We start from the raw sequence: 24,523 nt of genomic DNA, 5'->3' as shown, positions 1-24,523 counted from the left end.
ATTTTCCGGTAGGTGTCAAAATCTCAGCCAATCAGGAGAAAGTACCCATTTTTAAGCTTCATTTTTATATGTGTTCCAGTTCCAATTTTTCCTGCTAATTTCTTAGTGTCATCACTTCCAATTTCACTTGTTTAATCTATATCCTGATTGAGTTCTCTATCCTGATTGGATACAATTGGAAATGAAACTGAAACTGAAACGAAAATGCATTTTCTGTTTAATAAAGAGCTGGAGAGACAAGGAGACTCATTTTACTGAACAAACACTCTATAGCAATGAGTACTATCATAATATAGAGCTATTTAACACTTATTATAACCAAAGAAAATCACTTACCCTACCTTTAAATCGTAACTTTAGAAATGTGCAGATACCCTATTTACACTTATACGGTTTGTTTACTGTTGAGTGAGAAAACAATGTTGCACATTAAGCTAATCATCTGGGGACCCGTACAAAATAATTTGTGTCCCGACCCCCAGTTTGGGATCCACTGGATTATAGGCTTCAGGACATTTACTCTGATCTTGCACTCTGTGAGTCTCTCAGGATGAGAATGTCTGCTAAAGCTAAACGCCTGAATTGTCAAATTGAACAGTCTGCTGTAGATGAAGCACTTTTACAGCCAATGACAGCAGTCAGCTGAGCAGAGTCTGATGAGAGTGGGAGGTATTACTGCAAAACCGCTGATAGTGGTGGAAAAATGGACTCAGTTTGGTTTTCTTTCTTTCTTTTTTTTCTTTTTTCTTACCTCATTTCACTTTAAAAGAACTGGAACGCATCTGTGTCACTTTAAGATTTATTTGGCTATTCAAAAATAGCAGATATACAAGCTCATAGCACGGCACCGAGTGCCGCGCTACGAGCTTGTAGATCTGCTATTTTTGAAAAATCTTGAAACTTTTTTTTTTTTCAAAAACTGTTAGGATTTAGATTTTTTTAAAGAATCGCCTCAGGTCTTTTAACCCATTGAAGGCATAGTTCACCAATTTTTTTTATTTTTATATCTATCAGTCACCCCATGGAGAATTCATGAATATTTTTTCGTTTTTGTCCCATTCATTCCTAAGCCAATAATTTGATGACCAGCAGACCAGTAGGCAGCGGTTCCGGTAGAAAACAAAAAGGAGACTCTTTGTGTCTCCTACCGGAACCGCTGCCAGTCATCAAATTATTGTCTTAGGAAAGCGACAGAAAAAACAAAAGAATATCCATGAATTCAAGTCTCCATGGGTTTGACTAATAGATAGAAAAAAAGTCATTTTGGGGGTGAACTATCCCTTTAAGACCTGAGGCCAATTCTACAAAATGCCTTCTAGATCAGAAATTCTCAAACCTTTTCTCAAAAGGTTACGTGCCAGGGACCCCCAGAAGAGAAGATGTGTGTATTTCATTTCCCAAAATGACACAAAAATAGCAGATGTACAAGCTCTCTCGCTCTCTCTCTCTCCCTCCCAGGGGTCTCCCCACCGACCGCCCCATGTGGAGCGATGAGAGTGGCTTCAACGAGTGTACGAAAAGCAACACACACACTCCCTCCCCTCTGTGGGCCTGGGTAGGTACACACACACACACACACACACACACACACACACACACACACACACACACACACACACACACACACACACACACACACACACACACACACACACACACACACACACACACACACACACACACACACGTATAATCTAATCAGGGTTGCCAGATCTGCTTACTATAATTTCCCCACAATATTTCATTTGAAAAATAGCCGATCTACAAGCTCACGACGCGTCGTGAGCTTGTAGATCGGCTATTTTCAAATATCTGATGTATACGTTAAAGTGCTCATGTGGCCCATAGTCGCTTCTTTGGGCTGGTTTTCCTAGACCTGGTTGCTTGTTTCTCTCACAGAATCTGGCAACACTGCATAATAGACGTATAGAATGACATCGTTGCTGTCGGTTGGAAACCTCATACGTCCAAAACTGTTACTTTTCAAGATTCTAATTCAAACGTAGCAGATCTACAAGCTTCGTAGAGCTTGTAGATCTGCTACTTTTGTGGCGGCGCTGTAGTATGATCGAGTATAGGCCGTCAATTTACGAAAAAACACAAAAAGTTAAAATATAGAGATAAGAGGTTTCTGCCCGACGACAGCATCGATATTACATTGTGATCCGTCATTTGACTGCAGTGTGCTCCCGTGTCCTGCAGGTGTCAGAGTGGAGCATAGACTGCAAGTTGCCCGGAGGCACAGACAGCGAGGGCTGGCAGTATGCAGCTGACTTCCCCGTGTACGTACTGCAACTCTTCTATTTTCAGTATAAATTAGAGGGCGAACATTCGGGGAAAAAATTGCTGATCTACAAGCTCACGCGACACCACGCTGTGAGCTTGTAGATCCGCTATTCTCGGGCGCGGGAGATTTTGTGTAGAGGGGAGAAAAGGAGGGGGGCCTAGTATAGACCTCTGGGGGACCCCGGGGCGACAGAGAGCCATATGAGACTTTAATGGGTCTGGTCTGGTGTGGGTTTTTTTTTTCCGTAGGACTTTCCACGGCCACAAGACCATGAAGGACTTTGTCAGACGCAGGAGATGGGCTAGGTACGTGCACGTCAATGTATGCACACGCACACGCACACACGCGGTTTGAGTTTTTAGACATCATAAAATTTGCACAAGTTTAAGATTATTCAAAAATAGCAGATCTACAAGCTCATAGCATGGCACTCGGTGCCGCGCTATGAGCCTGCAGATCTACTATTTTTGAATAGCCCAAAAAAATCTAAAATTACACGTGCAATGCGTTCCCGGTTTGAATGGGTTAAAACATGTGACTGACGTCACCGTTGTTGTACCTCTGTTTACAGGAAGTGCAAGATCACTGTGATTGGTCCGTGGCAGCATGTCCCGCCCATCCGTCTGAGTGACATCTCTGTGATGCCGTGTCTGGCCCAGAGCCGGGCGGAGCACGTGCCCGTCTGGGCGCTCAGCGACAAGGGGGACGTGCTGTGTCGACTGGGGGTCCAACCCCAACACCCTGCGGTGAGGAAACCATGTCATCTCTGTCTGTCAACCACCTGGTCATCTCACCTTATGTCATCTCTGTCTGTCAACCACCTGGTCATCTCACCTTATGTCATCTCTGTATGTCAACCACCTGGTCATCTCACCTTATGTCATCTCTGTCTGTCAACCACCTGGTCATCTCACTTTATGTCATCTCTGTCTGTCAACCACCTGGTCATCTCACTTTATGTCATCTCTGTCTGTCAACCACCTGGTCATCTCACCTTATGCAGAATTTGTTCTCTTTTTTTATTTTACTGTCGTACTGTGTTTTTAAATTAGGCAATTATTATGTCAGCCTAGATCCGAGGTTGGTCCAGGCAGCACTGGCCTAGTCACTCTGCACACACGTCATGCGACCCCTCTGGCCTCTCCTCTCCTCTCCTCCCTCCCCGCTTTGCCTTGCGACCCTAACCTCTAGTCCCAACCTCCCAACCTCAGTCATGTGATAAAGAGGTCAGACTTCCTGTATGAGGTTGCCATAGCATAACCTGTGCTTGCGAATCCCGGACGAACTTTTGGCGCTTTTGTCAATTATAGTAGTAAGATAATATGTGTATTTTTTTGTTACAAAATAATACGTAATATCACTTACCCCACCTTTAATGTTGGTGTGTGTGTGTGTGTGTGTGTGTGTGTGTGTGTGTGTGTGTGTGTGTGTGTGTGTGTGTGTGTGTGTGTGTGTGTGTGTGTGTGTGTGTGTGTGATGTCACAGGGTACCTCCTGGCTCCACGTGGGCACAGACCAGCCCTTCAAGTCCATTTCCATCGGCGGTGCCAACCAGGTGTGGGCCATCGCCCGGGACGGAGCTGTGTTCTACAGAGGGTCCGTGTCCCCCCAAAACCCTGCAGGTACGTACTGTATCTGTCCCCCCCAAAAAAACTGCAGGTTAGTATCTGTCCCCCCAAAAACCATACAGGTTAGTATCTGTCCCCCCAAAAACCCTACAGGTTAGTATCTGTCCCCCCAAAACCAAACAGGTTACTATGTCTCCCCAAAACCAGGCCTTGCAGGGATGTGGTGGTGAATGGCAGTCAGATTGATTTGAAACACTTCCCCATTGTTATTAGACCACTCCTTGTCTGTGTTTGTTTAACCCATTTAGACCTGAGGCCGAGGTTCTAAAAACACCTTATAAATCCTGACCTAAGTTTTCTGAAAAACTTCAAATATCTATTCAAAAATTACAAAAAATGTATGTTGCTATATACTGTATATAGTAACAGGAACCGTCCTGAAAGGTATAGTTACAAAAGGGGATTCCCGCCCGGAATGGGTTAAGAGGTGAAGTGGTGTGTATGTTAATTAAAGTGGGTGGTTTCTTCAGTCGCTGTTGTTAGTCATCGCCTCCAGTTCCCACCTGACGTCATGTGTGAGTTCAGACTGCTCCAGACCGTACTGAATAACTGCCAGCTTGCATAAGGTCTTCAGACTAGGACTTAAGTCTAAGATATGCAGGCCAATGGGAGATACCCCTCCCACCTTTGCGTTGCTTCCTCCAAGGAGGATGACACGATCTCCCACCATGCAACAGCACAAACTAAACGTTGGACACAGGCCTTTTCCCTTGGCCTCAACTTTCTTCCAGAAGGTCTCTGGATTGAATTTCCACACATCATTGAATCTTTGGTTCCATTTGGAGCCACCAAATATGTACAGCTCTCCATTGTACGCAAAAGCTGAATGACCACAACGTCCTTCTGGAAGAAGCTGTGCAGAAGATGTGTTCATCCAACAGTTGGCCTCTGTGTCAAACACACTGATGTTGTTGTAGTATTCCCCGTCTCCCAAAGCCCCCAATACAAACATCTTTGTCCCCATGATGGTGGCAGAGTGACGGCATGAAGGAGATGGCAGAGTTCCTCTGGCGTTAATTAAAGACCAGACCATTGTGTTGGTGTCCAATGCGTAGATGTCATTAAGGTGCGTGTCATTAAGGTGCGTGTCATTAAGGTGCGCAGTCAGACTGGGGCATCCTCCATAGATGTACATGACCTTCCCCAAGACACAGGCTGAGTGGAGGCACCTCGCCTCTGGAACAGACCCATAGACCTGGGGCTTGAACCATCTGTGGGTGTCGACATCAAAGGCATAGAGCAGGTTGCATACCTGCCAACAGTTTGTTGTATACTTATACCCGCCCCAGATGTACACGATATCTTCTATGAGCACAGAGGAACCCAATCGCATGGAGGGACCCTCAAGGTGACATTCTCCTGTCACTGGGGAAGACTTCATCCAGCGCAAGGACACTGTGTTGAATACATGAACCTCATGACACATGTCTATAAAATAGTACAGCTTCTGTCCGACTGTCACAGCAGTTTCACACGCTCTTGCTTTCAGACGCACGGTCCAGCGAATCATTTCCCACAAAAGCACAACAACCGACTAAAAGTTATCAGTCAAATCCTTGACGAGTGCTATTGTGCACACTACCACTCATATACTGTACGTAGGTTCAGCTGCACAAACGTCACAGAAAGTTTGGCCAATCGGCAAAGCCGAGGTGTTGGGTTTTCCAATCGAGAAAAGCGATAACTGTGGATCTCTCGAATATTATGGAAAATGAATTACTAGGGACAGGCTCTGTGAATTCCTCACGCCACACAGCAGATAGTATGTTCAGCCGTGTTGGTAGCTATTCTTCAGGTGGGGTTTTTCAGTCAGGCTACAGGTGTTTACACGTCGATGAATGGGGGTTTATTTATTTGACTATCATTTTAAAGGACATGGTCGTGAAGTCATCGTTGCGTGATGATGTCATTACGTGTAACCTTACGTGTAAGCATCTAGAGTAGGATAACAATGAATGTAGTGCAGTGCAGGATCTAATGTGCTTCTCTGTTGTCCTCCATGCTGTGTTGTATTGTATTATAGGTGAATGCTGGTACCACATCCCCTCTCCGGCCAAGCAGACGCTCAGACAGCTCTCTGTGGGAAGGACCTCCGTGTTCGCTGTGGATGAGAACGGTGAGTATTAAAACTCTTGTTCATTATCGCATTGCATAATATGCGCTTCGCATCGCATATTTCGTAACTTTTCATTCATTTTTCGCATATTTAAATATTTCGCATATTGTCGCATATTTTGCAACTTCCTGCATATATTTTGCAACTTCCCGCAATTTCACCGCATACAATTGCAAAAACCCCGCATATTTGCTTGCAAATCCGCGTTTTTCTGGAGGGTCTAATTAGGCCTAGCTTGTAGATCAGCTATTTCTGCTATTTGTACATGTATAAAATTATGAAATATGTCAATAATGTCTTTTTATATTTCAGTTATTTCTCATATCTGCCTGTGCAATTTTTTATTACGAAGCCTAAAAGGCTTCATATGTTCCAATGTTCAATGGCCAAAAACACAATTAAAATCGTTAGCATCGCAATTATTTGAGTGACAATTATCGTCAACTTAAATGTGTAATCGTGACAGCCCTAACAGTGATTCTCAACCTTTTTAATGTCAAGGACACCCAGTTTGATATGCATTAGGCCATGGGCACGGACCCCCATTTGATACTTCATTTTTTTTATGATTGGCACTCCAATCTACACTGTAAAATCCTCAGTGTTGATCTAACTCTGATATTGTGCCCGTAAGGGTCCATTTGCACACTCTCAAAGTTACAGACCTGTAAGGGTCAGAATCAACGTTATTGTCACATCACAGGTTTACAGGTGTAAAACATTTTAGACAATTTTTAGTTGGGGACCCCCTGGAAGCCCCCTCAACGACCCCTGGGGGTCCCCGGACCCCACTTTGAGAACCACTGTGTTAGGGGTCAACGTGAACGCTATAGCGTCCCTATTCTGGGGTGAACATTCCAACGAAAATAGCAGATCTACAAGCTCACAACACGGCACGTTGTGAGCTTGTAGGGTGGCTATTATCGGCAGATATATTCGGTGTGTAGAGGGCCAAGTGTTTAAGCGGTTGAGTGTCTTGCTCAAAGGACACTAACCGAGGTGGAGCTGGGGATCGAACCGGTAACTTTACGATTCCCAAGCGGCCGCTGTACCACCGATTTTGAAATATATAAAAAAAAAAAGAAGAAATAGCAGATCTACAAGCCTACATACAACGCGTCATTTTGTGACGCGTTGGTTCATTTTGTGAAATCTGCTATTTCTGCTATTTTTACATGTATAAAATCATGTATTAAATATGTCAATAATGTCTTTGTATATTTCAGTTATTTGTCATAGCTGCCCTGTGCAGCTTTTTTTAATCACAAAGCCTAAAAGGCAAACAGAAATTAAAATGTACATGCATATGTTCCAATGCCAAAAACACAATTAAACTAGAAAATATGCTCCTCGGAGCACAGGTCTCCGCCAGTACTCTTCCTGATTAATCCTGTCTTCACTTCAAAAGATATAAATGATCTTTTGAAGTGACACACCTATTTATAGCGCTCTATTTCATCATGCGTCTCGCTAGCCAATCAAAGCACACCCTTTCAACATATTGTCACGTGTCACGAAAACATAGTCTCCTGGCGGAGACAATCATCATCAACTTAAATGTGTAATGGTGACGCCCCTAATGGCTGTGCTCTGCATTTAGGTGCAGCCAATCAATTGGAGCATATCGCCATACATGTTTCTGTACAGTCTTTAATGAAGTGCACATACCCTCCCTCCCTCTCTGTCTCCCCCTGTAGGCAACCTGTGGTACAGGCAGGGTCTGACCCCCAGCTACCCCCAGGGTTCAGCGTGGGAGCTGATCTCCAACAACGTCACCAAGGTCTCCGTGGGAGCCCTGGACCAGGTCTGTTGTCTTGTCACCAAAAACGCTCACAACACGTCGCATTGCATTCAAATAGCCAAAGTTTAACCCATTGAGACCTGAAGCCGATTCTACATGTCTCCTAAATCTCAACAGTTTTCTAAAAAAGTTTGTTTCTATATCAGTGGTGCTCAATCTTTTTCATGTCAAGGACCCCCAAAATTATATGTATTTGGCCGTGGACCCCCATCAAAATATTTTGTTCCAGGGACCCCCCAGAAGCAAAGATTTGAGTTAAAAATGTTCGCTTTAGAAATATATATATATTCAAAGATTTGCACACATTTTTCAGAAATAGCAGATCTACAAGCTCGTAGCGCGGCAAGTGTAAAATAATGCTTTTTAGCTCAAATCTAAAAATGAGACAGTTCCAGGTCTCAATGGGTTAAATAGGGTTTAAATAGGGGTTAATGTAAGTCTTTAAAAATAATTAAAATCTACAAAGTAACTAAAGTTTTCAAATAATCGTAGTGGAGTAAAAGTACAATATTTGCCTCTGAGATGTAGTGGAGAACAAAATTGTACAGTACTTGAGTAAGTAAGTACTTTCCACCACCGGTTGGAGGTATGGCTCATTCTGATTGGCCCGGTGCTGTCATGTGTTGCAGGTATGGACCATAGCTGACACCGTTCCGGGTTACCCCTCTGAGACGCCAGGAGCTGTCTGTCACAGGCTGGGGGTGGGGCCTATGCAACCCAAGGGCCAATCCTGGGACTACGGCCTCGGGGTGAGTGTGACATCATCACAGCTCTTTCACATGAAGCAATGGTTCTCAAATATCAACCTTTCCCGGATCAGGGTCTACGCGTGAAAATCTCGAAAGCATTTGCGGCCCACCCATCCGACCACTTAACTTCCTGCTTAGCGTATTTGGGGGAAACGGCTTTATCTTTTTTAAATTATTTTTTCCCTGCATTTTTGACGAGACATGCTATATTCAACGGCCTGTAACAAGTGAACGGGGGGGTCGTGATGACTTTTTTCCCCTCGCGGAAGCACAGTGAAACCTCAGTGAAACACTCCGTGTTTAGCAACCGTCGGGGGATCGATCATATTGGATATAAATATTCTGTGACCAGTTGAAAAGTTAAGGAAAACCAAAAATCGCTGTCAGTGGGCGATTCATTTGTGTATTTAATCTGGCAGTGAAAGCGTTAAAACGGCACATTATTGGGTGAAACTGGTCAGTAGTACCTGCTGATGTAATCACGCATTACTTTTAAGTTTGACACATTCTGACCACAGATATGAGCTAAAAGTGTAAAACACAATTTTTGTTGTTTTGGGGGTTTTCAGCAGGTCTTGAAGATATATATTTATATACAGTATATTATCTGGGAGCTTTTAATTCTGACTGTTCACCCATTATTGACAATGAACTGATTACGTATTTGTTTGTTTGTTTGTTTGTTTGTTTGTTTGTTTGTTTACACAGGGCGGGTGGGAGCACATCAGCGTGCGGGGGAACTCCATAGACCGCCCTCCGTTCCCGCCTCCTGGCTCCGCCCCCGCCGCCAGTCCCCGCCCCCCCAGGCCGACCGAGGCACAAGCGAACGGGACCGCCGTGGGTGTTGTGTGACCCCGCCCAGGGGGGGGGGGGGGGGGGGGGGGGGGGGGCGTGGCTTTGGTGCCAGGTGGGGTTGGGGGGCGTGGCTTTGACGCCCATGCATGCACAACCCAACTTCCAGGCAGCCCTCCTCGTGCCTGGCTCCACACTGTCTACACCACTGGTTCTCAACGTGCGGTCCCCGGGGACCCCCAGGCTGTCCTTGGGGGGGTGGGGGCTCCCAGGCGGTCCCCAGCTAAATGACTGATAGTTATTAGGAACCAAATGGACACTTATAGGCCTGTAACTCAGAGAGTGTACACATGGATTTTACTGTTTTGATTGAGGTCCAACAGATTAAAACAATGGTAGGAAATGGGGGTCTATGGACTAATGCATATCATTGCTGTCGGGCAGAACCCTCTTATCTCCGTATTCTAACTTTTTCTGGGTTTTTTCCCATGAATGAACGCTCTACTTGATCATACTACAGCATCACACAAAAGCTGCAAGCAAAGCGACGCGTTTTGAGCTTGTAGATCTGCTACTTTTGCTACTTTTAAAATTTGAATCTTGAAAAGTAACAGTTTTGGACGTGCTATCAGTGTTGCCAGATTCTGTGAGAGAAACAAGCAACCAGGTCTAGGAAAACCAGCCCAAAAGAAGCGACTAAGTACTTTAACATGTACATCAGCTATTTGAAAATAGCAGATCTACAAGCTCACAACGCGTCGCATCGCGACGCGTTGTGAGCTCGTAGATGGGCTATTTTCAAATAAAATCTTTCGGGGAAATTATAATAAGCAGATATGGCAACCCTGCCTTACTATGAGGTTTCCACCCGACAGAGACGATATCAAACCTGGGGGTCCTTGAAATAAAATTAAAAGGAATCATTGGTCTATATCTCCTCAGACCAGACCCTCCCCAAACTTCATGTCATTCTGTATTCTGTTTTGGCAGGTTTGTGCTCCATAGATGGCTCCATAGATTACAGTTGTGTTTGTCCCCCCCCCCCCCTCCTCCCCCCCGATAAAACATGCAGCAATGATTTGATTTGATTTGAATTGATTTACTTAAAGACAGGGCTAACGGGAGCATTGCAGCCTGCAGATGGCGTTTGGTGCGATTTGGTCAACAACAAAAATAAATAAACTTGAAGCACGTTTGCTCTCATCGGGTGATCCATGAGATGGATTGATTGATTGGTTAATTGATTGATGTTTTTATTGACAAAAATGCATATATACATGACCATATATTACTTGTACATATCTAAAACACAGCACATAGATTTTATAATATCAAGATCATAATGAATTAATAATTAATTATATTCATTATACTTTGTCGTGAGACGGTGTCGCTCACTGAAAATAGCCGATCTACAAGCTCACAATGCGTCGTGATGCGACACGTTGTTGTGAGTAGGGATGTGTACGGATACCAGTTTCTCCTTCCCGATACCGATTCAGATACCCATAACTGCGCATCGGTCGACACCGAGTACCGACCCGATATCAGTGCGTCATTTAAAAATAATCTGGGACAGTGGTGGGGTCAAAGTAGGGTCCAGGTATGTTCCCCGGGTCCTATGTTCCCCGCTTTCCTAGGGAGAGCGGGGAACATAGGACCTAACCTAAACCTAACCTTAGTGGGGGAACATAGAACCCGGGGAACATAGGGATGACCCCAACTAAAACTATGACGAAAAATGTTGGTCGACTACCTTTTTTTCACTGACGAAAACTAAATAAAAACGAAGCTATGATGACTAAGACTAAATATATTGACAATTTCGTCAACAAATAAAAACTTGACTAAAATGTTAGGGAGGGATGAGTGGAGAAGAGATCCAGTAGAACTAAAAGACGAGTCATTTTATGCTTGGTTGCGCTCGGGTGTTGCGCTCTGAAAATAGCAGATCTACAAGTTCACAACGCGTCGCGCTGCGGCGCATTGTGAACTTGTAGATCTGCTATTTTCAGCATGCAACCAAGTGTAAAATCTGCCATTACGACGCCATCAAAGCACCACCAACATACATTTTAGTCGACTAAATCAACTGCAGATTTAGTCGACTATAATCTTATGATATTTAGTCGACTAAAACTAGACTCAAACTAAATGGAATTTTATTCAAAAGACTATGACTAAAACTAAATCAAAACTTGCTGTCAAAATCAACACTGGGTCCAGGGACCATCTGGGTTCCTTGAGGGGGTTCCATGTGTACACTCTCAGAGTTATGGCGGTCCTGGAAATTAAATAGTTTGAGAACCACGGATCTATAGGAATAAATCAAAATTCCATAATAATTGTGCAGCTACAAGTTAGTAATGTAAATAGTACAGTAAGAGTATAAGATAGTCGCGCAACATCAACTGAAACATTCAAAATATTACTGTAAATGTGATAAATTATGTAGTATTGGAATGGCATAGATACTCGCTGACACCGATACCAGCATTTTAGGCAGTATCGGCAGCTTTTCCGATACCGATATTGGTATCGAAACAACTGTAGTTGTGAGCTTATAGATCAGCTATTTTCCCCTAATGACGCCCACCGTATGATAGAGGCTAGTTGGACACCAGTCCGGTTTACCTACTGTCATCACATGCTCTCTCTCATTGGCTGGTCATTTAGCCCACATGCTCTCTCATTGGCTGATATTTTGCCCACATCTGTCTCACTGGCTGATCATTTAGCTCACATCTGTCTGATTGGCTGATCAATTAGCCCACATGCATCTGATTAGCTGATCAATTAGCTCACATGGTTTTAATTATAGTAGCGTATTTTTTTTGTTTTGTTTTTTTTTGGCTTTATTTGCTTCCGTCTCATTTAATTTGCCTGATTGACCTCCATTTGCATGTGGTTTATTTTGAACGTATTTATGTGTTCGTTCATTTATTTGCGTTATGTTTTGTTTCTCCATAATGTTTTGGCCTGTTACGTGTTTTTAAATGAGGCATTTTTCTTTCAGCTTATGTTTTATTACTTTATAATAACTAATGTACGCGTCTCCAGAACGGACTTCCAGCAAAGGGACCGGCGATATTTAGTCTTTTTCCACACCATTTAAAAAAAGGAATACTACTTTTATATTACAAATGACAGCATTGGAATAACCTGAAAACATTTTTGATTCCCAGGATATTATTATTCAGCAGATAATACCTAATATTCTATTGTTTCCTCCTGCAATATGAAGTGTTTTTTTCTCCTCTCAGTATTAACGTGTTGATCTGCAGAGTGTGGAAACTGTACAGCAGAGTTGAATGTTTCCATCATTTGACGTCCTCCTGATGAGGACACTGAACTGTGAAATAAAACTCTGAACCAACGGTTACAGTCTGTTCACTTTCCTTTGCCTTAACAATTTAGGCATTTAAGCAGACGCTCTTTATCCAGAGCAACTTACAGTCAGTGGTGGAAAACGTACTCAAACGTTTTACTTAAAGTTATATCGTGCAGGTCCACAAATAACGATTTTTAGCAGCCTCTGCTGGCCATTACCGTCACTGCAGGCCGTTTGTTTATTCCTCTGTTACCCAGAATTCCATTTGTTTTCACCGGAAGACGGAAGCGTTTCAAAAAGCGTTCTTTTAATTGTTTTATACGATCTGTGGGTCGTTTCTCTTAGCCAGTGGAGCTTTAGTTACCGTGAGCTGTGTTTTCTTTTTCTGTTGTTTTTTTCGATCTTCAAACCATACAATCTCTTAAAAACAGCGTGAGTTTCCTTTTTGTTATTAGCGCGGTAGTTCCTGGCCAAACAGGAAACCGGTGAATTTCCGCTTCCGTTTTCCGGCCAGATGACGTCATTTTCACGGGAAAGGCGCCCCTGACAGCGTTCAATAGAAAATATATAAATTAATTTCGGGGGTGAAATTCATGGAGTGGGTGTTGTGAAACATTTGCCACTCACAAAAGATATAAAAATTAAATTTAGTTTTATTGAAAAAGTGACCTAGTATTACTTTAAGTAAAAGTATCAATACTGCACTGTAGAAATACTTTGTTACAAGTAAAAGTCTGGGTAATCAAAATGTACTTGTAAAAGTATTCTCATATAGCCACAGTTTAAATTGGGCTGAAGTGGTCAATGTATATTAATAATAATAATCTACAAAGTAACTAGTAACTAAAGTTTTCAAATAATTGTAGTGGAGTAAAATAATATTTGCCTCTGAGATGGAGTGGAGTAGAAGTAAAAGTACTGAAAATTGGAAATACTCTGGTAAAGTAAAAATACCTCAAAATCGTACTTACACCTCTGCTTACAGTGATACGAGGTAATACATCAAATGCATAGAAATAGTCATCTAGGACCATAGGTAAACCAAGAACCGATCCTCTGTATAATATCTAAAAATACATAATCTGTACATTGAAGCTATAAAATAGGATGCCAGGTCTACAAATGAACCAGGCTGGTCTACATAACATGCTACCTAAATAAAATGTTAGCCTTTGCGTAAGCTTGCAAGGTCGTCAAGGCTAGGGCAAGTGCTACCCTTAACCCCAGGGACGTGCACAGATAGACTCTAGGTGGTGCTAGAGCACCTGCCCTTTGCCCTCTTAACCAGAAGTGCCCTTTTGAAAAAAAAAATGATTTTTTTTCTTTCCAGTTTACAGCAGGGGTCTTCAACAGGGGGTCCTCAGAGATACTACAGGGGGTCCGCCAAATCTTTATGTGATATGATTTTTCTTTTTACCATAACCACTCGAAACCTAGCATCCCTTTTCTGAGGAGAACTTTAGCCAAGAATAGCAGATCTACAAGCCCACAACGCCTCGCGCTGCGAGACGTTGTGGGCTTGTAGATCGGCTATTTTTGGCAAAGAAGTATAGGTGTAGAGGGAAAAAAGAGCAGACCAAGTAAACAAAAAAAAAGTATAATTTACTTGAGCACCTGCCCCTCAAAATGTCTGTGCACGCCACTGCTTAACCCAGTGGCTCTCAACATTTTTACATCAAGTGCCACCTCAGACAATATGTGGCCCTCCAAGTACCAGCATTATGACTGATGTTAAAATGCAGTAGCGTACACCCACACCCTATCCCATCCTATTCAGCTATGCACAGTATAATATAATAATATAATAAGAATAATATATTTTTCACAGTTGTCAGCCAAAGTCATGCTGTACAAAATGGTAACAATAAAACTGTCACTTTAACTCTTACAGAGACACAGAGAGACATACACACGCGTGCGCGCACACACACACACATGTGTATCCGGTAGGAGACACAAAGTAGATTCTTTGTGTCTCCTAGCGGAAACACCCTGTCATCAAATTATTGGCTTAGGAATGCCACAAAAACAAAAAAATGAATCCATGAATTCAAGGCTTCATGGGGTGTGCAATTGATAGAAAATAAGTCATTTTTTGGGTGAACTCCTCCTTTAATGGTAGCTTTGTAGATCTTGTAGCAGCTACAAATGCCGGGAGTCGCTTTGCATCTCCATATCGCTATAGCTTCCATTGAAATTGAATGGTAACTTTGTAACTACCAGTGTTGATGTAAAAGTATGTCCAGGACACACTGACAAACAAATATGCTATGATTCTCTAATAAATGTATGTAGATATTAACGCCTGCGTGAATAGGTGTTGTTCCACAATGGTTTGTGTTATATGTGACATCAGAATAGAGCTCTGGTCAACTTATATAAAAAGATGCACACATCCAGGAACAGGGATCTAGACATCTATTGGGAGGTATATGAAGAGTGGCTGAGAGAGACATATACAAATACAGCGAGGAGACACAGAGACAGAGAGAGTGAGAGGGAGACAGAGAGAGAATGTTGTACTAGACGTGGCCCATGAAAAGAGGTCCTGTGCGTCAGAAAAAAATCCTTCTCGAGCAACTTCCTTGTGCTGCAGCGGGGGACAAGGTGTACTACTTCGGAGGACACTATAAAAACAAATCCTACACCATGGATCAGATTGATGTGAGCGTCTTCAACACAGTAACTTTATGCTGGATGAAGTTTCCCCCAGTGACACCTATAAGTGGAGGAAGACGTCCTCTTGAGGTTCCCTCAAGGCGCTGGGGCCACACAGCTGTGCTGGTAGAATCTATCATCTATATCTGGGGGGGTATAGTGAATTGTAAGAGCATAGATTATGTCGGATCATCCGGAGATCCCTCGACTGCCATCAAAGGGGACTATTGGGACAACGTTCTTTATGCATTTGACGTCGACACCCACAGATGGTTAATGCCCAAGATTTCTGGGTTTGTTCCTGCAACGAGGGTCGGCCACTCAGCCTGTGTCTTGGCGAAGGTCATGTACGTGTATGGAGGATACAACAAGCTGACTGGATTAACTAATAACATCTACAAGTTGGACACCTGTGTAATGGTCTGGTCTTTAATTAACACAAGAGGCACCCGGCCACCTGCTTCAGAACTTCACTCTGCCACCATCATCGGGACAGAGATGTTTGTATTTGGGGGCTTTGGAATTGGGAGACAGGGGAAAGACTACAACAACATCAGAGTGTTTGACACAGAGAACAACTGTTGGATGAACACATCTTCTGCACAGCTTCTTACAGAAGGACGTCTGGGTCATTCAGCTTTTGCGTACAATGGAGAGCTGTACATATTTGGTGGTTACGTCCTCAGCGTGGCAGTATGGCAGTACAATGATCTGTGGAAGTTAAATTCCAAGACCTTCTCTTGGCAGAAGGTTGAGCCCAAGGGGAAAGGCCAGAATTGGACTTCTGGTATGTGCTCTTGCATGGTAGGAGATCGTATCATACTCTTTGGAGGATACACAGACCATAGACAGCCCGTTTTAGAGATCTTAGACTTAAGTCCTAGTCTTAAGATGATATGCAAGCTAGCAGTTATTCAGTATGGTCTGCAGCAGTCGGGACTACCACACAACATCAGGTGGGAACTGGCAGCCATGACAACAGGAACCAAAAGAAAACACCATGAAATGAATGAATAAATAATTAAATAAATAAAGCTTACCATGAACAAAATGATCATTGATCATGATCAAAATGATCCCTTCATTCATCAAGATATTAATAACGCTACTGGTGTCACAGGTTCAGAGCATTGTTGACAACTTTATTTTTTAGCGGCGCTGGTCCTGCTCTATACCTTTTCCGTCAACGTTCTGATTGGTCAGGTCTGTCAACGTTCTGATTGGTCAGGCCCGCCAAGGTTCTGATTGGTCAGGTCCGTCAAATTTCTGATTGGTCAGGCCCGTCGAGGTTCTGATTGGTCAGGTCCGTCAACGTTCTGATTGGTCAGGCCCGTCGAGGTTCTGATTGGTCAGGTCCGTCAACGTTCTGATTGGTCAGGCAAGGGGACTATTCATGACATCACTATGATGTCATGAATATAGAATTAGATGTCTATATAAACAATGACTAAATAAACAATGAGTAATATCTAGAAATATTTAGTAATTTCATTTTATTATTCATTTGGCTAAAGTCTCCTTCTAGGTAAGTTTTTAGCGGCGCAGCGGATCCTGCTCTATACCTGACTTTGTCCGTGTTCACCGTCAACGTTCTGATTGGTCAGACCCGTCAACGCTCTGATTGGTCAGACCCGTCAACGCTCTGATTGGTCAGACCCGTCAACAAAGTGATTGGTCAAGCTTCACGTGACACATGGCTATAAACACATTATAAACACATATCGATGACATAATGTATTCAAAGGCGCCGCTACCTTCACACAGGGTGTGATTTTTTTTTTCAGGCAGGATCACAATCGTATCATGATTATTGACCATTTAGAGTTTTTAAGACATTTTTGCCAGTTACTGAATTGTAAGAGAATACAGTATGAATTCCTTGTGAATGATCAAAGCACCACTGAAGAAGAGTACACCCAGAAATCACAGATGGTTAAAACCCACATTTTTCTGCTGTTTTAAAAAACAAAAAAGCCACATTGAAGCGGCCATATAGCTCTGGAACGGAGGATCGCGGCCGGCCCATTTTTTCCTCCCGATTCTACCTGGCCCCCGTGCGTTTAATGAGCTGATCTCCGTGAGGAAGGAGGTCACAGAGAATATTCCATGGTTTTTGAAAGGTTCAGTAAAATCGCCGTTTTCGCTGGCAAGGGGATGGTAGACGGATGAATTAATGAATTAATTCCTGGCAGTGAATGAGTTAATAAAGAGCTGTAGAGACATGGAGAATCCTGTTACTGAACAAACACTATAGCAATGAGTACTATCAGAGTATAGAGCTATTTAACACTTATTTTAACCAAAGAAAATCACTTATCCTACCTTTAAGTGCTAGTCTAAAGACGTTCTGCAAACTACACAAATGCATTCCCGTTCTTAATGGTTTAAAATTGCCTTGGGGACGTTACGTCACAAATTCACGGAATTGGCGAGGTGCACCGTTACTCCAAACTAGGCACAAACATTGTTCAGGGGCCTGCCTTGAGGACAATCACATCAAGGGGCCACGTTATGGGCCCTCTGGGGCCACAAGGGGCACTGTTGCTTCAATCTGGCCACAGGAAGAGTAGCTGCTAAAACAGCACTGTAAGCTCATGGGGATCCAATAATCAAATCAAATCTGCATTAAACGTGGCACAAACACTGTTCAGGGGTCCGCCATGACAATAGTCAGTCACGGCAAAAATAAAATCAATAAATATGCACACATCAGAGGTGTTTTGAGGTGATTGATGTCTTTTCACTTTAACTCTTACAGAGACAGAGAGACAGACACACACACGAGACACACACACACACACACACACACACACACACACACACACACACACACACACACACACAAACACACACACACACGGCTTGCTAGTGAGAAGTTTAACTTTTTACCGCAGCTTTGCAATGCGCCAGGCATGGCTTTAATTGGTCACAGCTGTAAGGTTAATTGCAGACTTGATTCATTTTGTCTCGTTATTAAGAAATCAACTCTTTTTAATGGTAGCTTTGTAGATATTGTAGCAGCTACAAATGGCGGGTGTCGCTTTGCATCTTCATATCGCTGGCTTCCATTTAACTTGAATGGTAACTTTGTAACTACCAGTGTTGATGCAAAAGTATGTCCAGGACACACTGACAAACAAATATGCTATGATTCTCTAATACATACATGTAGATATTAACGCCTGCGTGAATAGGTGTTGTTCCACAATGGTTTGTGTTGTGTGTGACATCAGAATAGAGCTCTGGTCAACTTATATAAGAACATGCACACATCCAGGAACAGGGATCTAGACAATTGGGAGGTATATGAAGAGTGGCTGAGAGAGACATATACGAATACAGCGAGGAGCTCGGAGACACAGAGACAGAGACAGAGAGAGTGAGAGGGAGACAGAGAGAGAATGTTGTGCTGGACGTTGCCCATGAAAAGAGGTCCTGTGCATCCGAAAAGAGGCCTTGAGCCACCTTCTTGTGCTGCTGAACCGGCAGGGGACAAGGTGTACTACTTCGGAGGATACTATAACAACAAATCCTACACCATGGATCAGATTGATGTGAGTGTGTTCAACACAGTGACTTTACGCTGGATGAAGTTTCCCCCAGTGACACCTATAGGAGGAGGAAGACGTCCTCTTGAGGTTCCCTCCGTGCGCTTTGGCCACACAGCTGTGCTGGTAGAATCTATCATCTACATCTGGGGGGGTGTAGTGAATTGTAAGAGAATACGTTATGCCGGAGATTCCACGACTACCGTCACAGGGGACTACTGGGACAACGTTCTTTATGCATTTGATGTTGACACCCACAGATGGTTAAAGCCCAAGATTTCTGGGTTAGTTCCTGCAACGAGGGTCGGCCACTCAGCCTGTGTCTTGGCAAAGGTCATGTACGTGTATGGAGGATACAACAAGCCGACTGGATTAACTAATAACATCTACAAGTTGGACACCTGTGCAATGGTCTGGGCCTTAATTAACACCAGAGGCACCCGGCCACCTGCTTCAGAGCTTCACTCTGCCACCATCATCGGGACAAAGATGTTTGTATTTGGGGGCTTTGGGGAAGAGGCGGAATACTACAACAACATCAGTGTGTATGACACAGAGACCAACTGTTGGATGAACACATCTTCTGCACAGCTTCTTCCAGAAGGACGTTGTAGTCATTCAGCTTTTGCGTACAATGGAGAGCTGTACATATTTGGTGGTGCCATCCTCAGCATGAGAGTGGCAGTATGGCAGTACAATGATCTGTGGAAATTAAATTCCAACACCTTCTCTTGGCAGAAGATTGAGCCCAAGGGGAAAGGCCAGGATTGGAGTTCTGGTGAGTGCTGTTGCATGGTAGGAGATCGTATCATACTCTTTGGAGGATACAGAGACAATGCACAGCCCATCTTACAGATCTTAGACTTAAGTCCTAGTCTTAAGATGATATGCAAGCTAGCAGTTATTCAGTATGGTCTGCAGCAGTCGGGACTACCACACGAGATCAGGTGGGAACTGGCAGCCATGACAACAGGAACCAAAAGAAAACACCATGAAATGAAAGAATAAATAATTAAATAAATAAAGCTTACCATAAACAAAATGATCATTGTTTACAATGATCCCTTCATTCATCAAGTCATTAATAACGGTACTGGTGTCACAGGTTCTAGTTGACAACTTTCTTTTTTTTTCAGGCAGGATCATGATTCACAATCGTATCATGATTATTGACCATTTAGAGTTTTTAAGACGTTTTCGCCAGTTACTGAATTGTAAGAGAATACAGTATGAATTCCTTGCGAATGATCCAAGCACCACCGAAGAAGAGTTTACCCAGAAATCACAGATGGCTAATGCCCAAATGTCCCCCCCCCCCCCCAAAAAAGACACATTCAAGCGGCCATATAGCTCTGGAACGGAGGATCGCGGCCATCCCATTTTTTTCTCCCGATTCTACCTGACCTCCGTGCGTTTAATGAGCTGATCTCCGTGAGGAAGGAGGTCACGGAGAATATTCCACGGTTTTTGAAAGGTTCAGTAAAATCGCTGGCAAGGGGATGGTAGACGGATGAATGAATGAATTCATTCCTGGCAGTGAATGAGTTAATAAAGAGCTGGAGAGACATGGAGAATCCTGTTACTGAACAAACAACGAGGTGCACCGTTACTCCAAACTAGGCACAAACATTGTTCAGGGGCCGGCCTTGAGGACAATCACATCAAGGGGCCACGTTATGGGCCCTCTGGGGCCACAAGGGGCACTGTTGCTTCAATCTGGCCCCAGGAAGAGTAGCTGCTAAAACAGCACTGTAAGCTCATGGGGATCCAACAATCAAATCAAATCTGCATTAAACGTGGCACAAACACTGTTCAGGGGTCCGCCATGACAATAGTCAGTAATGGCAAAAAGAAAACCAATAAATATGCACACATCAGAGGTGTTTTGAGGTGATTGATGTCTTTTCACAGTTTATATGAATGGGGACGGGAATTTGACCCCAAATTAAAATGTACACCTCAAGTGCATCGTCAAAAAAGGGGGGTTAACATGAAATAGCATGACAACTACCAAAATTAATTAGACAAAAGGGGTAGTTCCTGTATATATGACAAGTGAGACACAATAAAAACGTGATAGAAAGAAACAAGAAACAATAATCTTGACGTCATAGGGTCTTTAATCCACTAAAACCGGGAACACATATTGTGTAACCACTTAAATAAACCATTATGTTATACTTTGGCGATTCAAAAACAGCAGAATAGCGCGGCAAATGTTCGCCTTTACGTAAGCTTGCAAGGTCGTCAAGGCTAGGGCAAGTGTTACGGCCTAAACCCTTAACCCAAGTACCACCTCAGACAATATGTGGCCCTCCAAGTACCACCATTATGACTGATGCAGTAGCGTACACCCACCCTATCCCATCCTATTCAGCTATGTATGCACAGTATCATTTAATATATAACTAGAAAATGTGCTCCTCGGAGCACAGGTCTCCGCCAGTACTGTTCCTGATTAATCCTGTCTTACCTCACTTCAAAAGATATAAATGATCTTTTGAAGTGACACACCTATTTATAGGTCTCTATTTCGTCATGCGTCTCGCTAGCCAATCAAAGCACACCCTTTCAACATATTGTCACGTGTCACGTGAAGCTTGACCAATGTTAGCTTGGTGGACACACGGAAGGACGAGAACGAAAACATAGTCTCCTGGCGGAGACAATAATATGAATAAGATATTTTTCAAAGTTGTCAGCCAAAGTCATGCTGTACAAAATGGTATCAATAAAACTATCACTTTAACTCTTACAGAGACAGAGAGACAGACAGACACACACACACACACACACACACACGAGACACACACACACACACACACACGGCTTGCTAGTGAGAAGTTTAACTTTTTACCGCAGCTTTGCAATGCGCCAGGCATGGCTTTAATTGGTCACAGCTGTAAGGTTAATTGCGGACTTGATTCATTTTGTCTCGTTATTAAGAAATCAACTCTTTTTAATGGTAGCTTTGTAGATTTTGTAGCAGCTACAAATGGCGGGTGTCGCTTTGCATCTTCATATCGCTGGCTTCCATTGAAATTGAATGGTAACTTTGTAACTACCAGTGTTGATGCAAAAGTATGTCCAGGACACACTGACAAACAAATATGCTATGATTCTCTAATAAATGCATGTAGATATTAACGCCTGCGTGAATAGGTGTTGTTCCACAATGGTTTGTGTTGTGTGTGACATCAGAATAGAGCTCTGGTCAACTTATATAAGAAGATGCACACATCCAGGAACAGGGATCTAGACATCTATTGGGAGGTATATGAAGAGTGGCTGAGAGAGACATATACGAATACAGCGAGGAGCTCGGAGACACAGAGACAGAGACAGAGACAGAGAGAGTGGGAGGGAGACAGAGAGAGAATGTTGTGCTGGACGTTGCCCATGAAAAGAGGTCCTGTGCGTCCGAAAAGAGGCCTTCTTGAGCCACCTTCTTGTGCTGCTGAACCGGCAGGGGACAAGGTGTACTACTTCGGAGGATACTATAACAACAAATCCTACACCATGGATCAGATTGATGTGAGCGTGTTCAACACAGTGACTTTACGCTGGATGACGTTTCCCCCAGTGACACCTCGAAGAGGAGGAAGACGTCCTCTTGAGGTTCCCTCCGTGCGCTTTGGCCACACAGCTGTGCTGGTAGAATCTATCATCTACATCTGGGGGGGTCTAGTGAATTGTAAGAGAATACGTTATGCCGGAGATTCCACGACTACCGTCACAGGGGACTTCTGGGACAACGTTCTTTATGCATTTGATGTTGACACCCACAGATGGTTAATGCCCAAGATTTCTGGGTTTGTTCCTGCAACGAGGGCCGGCCACTCAGCCTGTGTCTTGGCAAAGGTCATGTACGTGTATGGAGGATACAACAAGCCGACTGGATTAACTAATAACATCTACAAGTTGGACACCTGTGCAATGGTCTGGTCTTTAATTAACACCAGAGGCACCCAGCCACCTGCTTCAGAACTTCACTCTGCCACCATCATCGGGACAAAGATGTTTGTATTTGGGGGCTTTGGGGAAGAGGCGGAATACTACAACAACATCAGTGTGTATGACACAGAGACCAACTGTTGGATGAACACATCTTCTGCACAGCTTCTTCCAGAAGGACGTCTGAGTCATTCAGCTTTTGCGTACAATGGAGAGCTGTACATATTTGGTGGTTCCGTCCTCAGCATGAGAGAGGCAGTATGGCAGTACAATGATCTGTGGAAATTAAATTCCAACACCTTCTCTTGGCAGAAGGTTGAGCCCAAGGGGAAAGGCCAGGATTGGAGTTCTGGTGAGTGCTGTTGCATGGTAGGAGATCGTATCATACTCTTTGGAGGATACAGAGACAATGCACAGCCCATCTTACAGATCTTAGACTTAAGTCCTAGTCTTAAGATGATATGCAAGCTAGCAGTTATTCAGTATGGTCTGCAGCAGTCGGGACTACCACACGAGATCAGGTGGGAACTGGCAGCCATGACAACAGGAACCAAAAGAAAACACCATGAAATGAAAGAATAAATAATTAAATAAATAAAGATTACCATAAACAAAATGATCATTGTTTACAATGATCCCTTCATTCATCAAGTCATTAATAACGGTACTGGTGTCACAGGTTCTAGTTGACAACTTTCTTTTTTTTTCAGGCAGGATCATGATTCACAATCGTATCATGATTATTGACCATTTAGAGTTTATAAGACGTTTTCGCCAGTTACTGAATTGTAAGAGAATACAGTATGAATTCCTTGCGAATGATCCAAGCACCACCGAAGAAGAGTACACCCAGAAATCACAGATGGCTAATGCCCAAATGTTCCCCCCCCCCCCAAAAAAAAGACACATTCAAGCGGCCATATACGGTAGCTCTGGAACGGAGGATCGCGGCCAGCCCATTTTTTTCTCCCGATTCTACCTGACCCCCGTGCGTTTAATGAGCTGATCTCCGTGAGGAAGGAGGTCACGGAGAATATTCCACGGTTTTTGAAAGGTTCAGTAAAATCGCTGGCAAGGGGATGGTAGACGGATGAATGAATGAATTCATTCCTGGCAGTGAATGAGTTAATAAAGAGCTGGAGAGACATGGAGAATCCTGTTACTGAACAAACAACGAGGTGCACCGTTACTCCAAACTAGGCACAAACATTGTTCAGGGGCCGGCCTTGAGGACAATCACATCAAGGGGCCACGTTATGGGCCCTCTGGGGCCACAAGGGGCACTGTTGCTTCAATCTGGCCCCAGGAAGAGTAGCTGCTAAAACAGCACTGTAAGCTCATGGGGATCCAACAATCAAATCAAATCTGCATTAAACGTGGCACAAACACTGTTCAGGGGTCCGCCATGACAATAGTCAGTAATGGCAAAAAGAAAACCAATAAATATGCACACATCAGAGGTGTTTTGAGGTGATTGATGTCTTTTCACAGTTTATATGAATGGGGACGGGAATTTGACCCCAAATTAAAATGTACACCTCAAGTGCATCGTCAAAAAAGGGGGGTTCACGTGAAATAGCATGACAACTACCAAAATTAATTAGACAAAAGGGGTAGTTCCTGTATATATGACAAGTGAGACACAATAAAAACGTGATAG

General features: G+C 43.4%; 1 protein-coding gene across 1 annotated transcript in view; it reads left to right on the top strand.

Annotated features, from left to right (window-relative positions):
- The window catches only part of LOC311055736 (tectonin beta-propeller repeat-containing protein 1-like), a gene marked incomplete at its 3' end in the record, with an annotated part of 37,478 nt that extends 28,046 nt beyond the window's left edge, over window positions 1-9,432 (top strand). Inside the window, exons 18-26 of the mRNA XM_084072004.1 lie at window positions 1,459-1,555; window positions 2,203-2,282; window positions 2,536-2,592; window positions 2,859-3,033; window positions 3,773-3,908; window positions 5,938-6,030; window positions 7,728-7,834; window positions 8,461-8,580; window positions 9,289-9,432. Of these exons, the coding sequence (XP_083928130.1) occupies window positions 1,459-1,555; window positions 2,203-2,282; window positions 2,536-2,592; window positions 2,859-3,033; window positions 3,773-3,908; window positions 5,938-6,030; window positions 7,728-7,834; window positions 8,461-8,580; window positions 9,289-9,432 (1,009 nt within the window). The remainder of the gene's footprint in view (window positions 1-1,458; window positions 1,556-2,202; window positions 2,283-2,535; window positions 2,593-2,858; window positions 3,034-3,772; window positions 3,909-5,937; window positions 6,031-7,727; window positions 7,835-8,460; window positions 8,581-9,288) is intronic.
- Between the last annotated feature and the right edge of the window lie 15,091 nt (window positions 9,433-24,523).

This window comes from Gymnoscopelus microlampas (genome assembly GCF_963454915.1).
Source record: "Gymnoscopelus microlampas genome assembly, chromosome: 11".
Lineage (NCBI taxonomy): Eukaryota > Metazoa > Chordata > Actinopteri > Myctophiformes > Myctophidae > Gymnoscopelus > Gymnoscopelus microlampas.
This window is presented reverse-complemented; position numbering and strand designations above follow the sequence as displayed.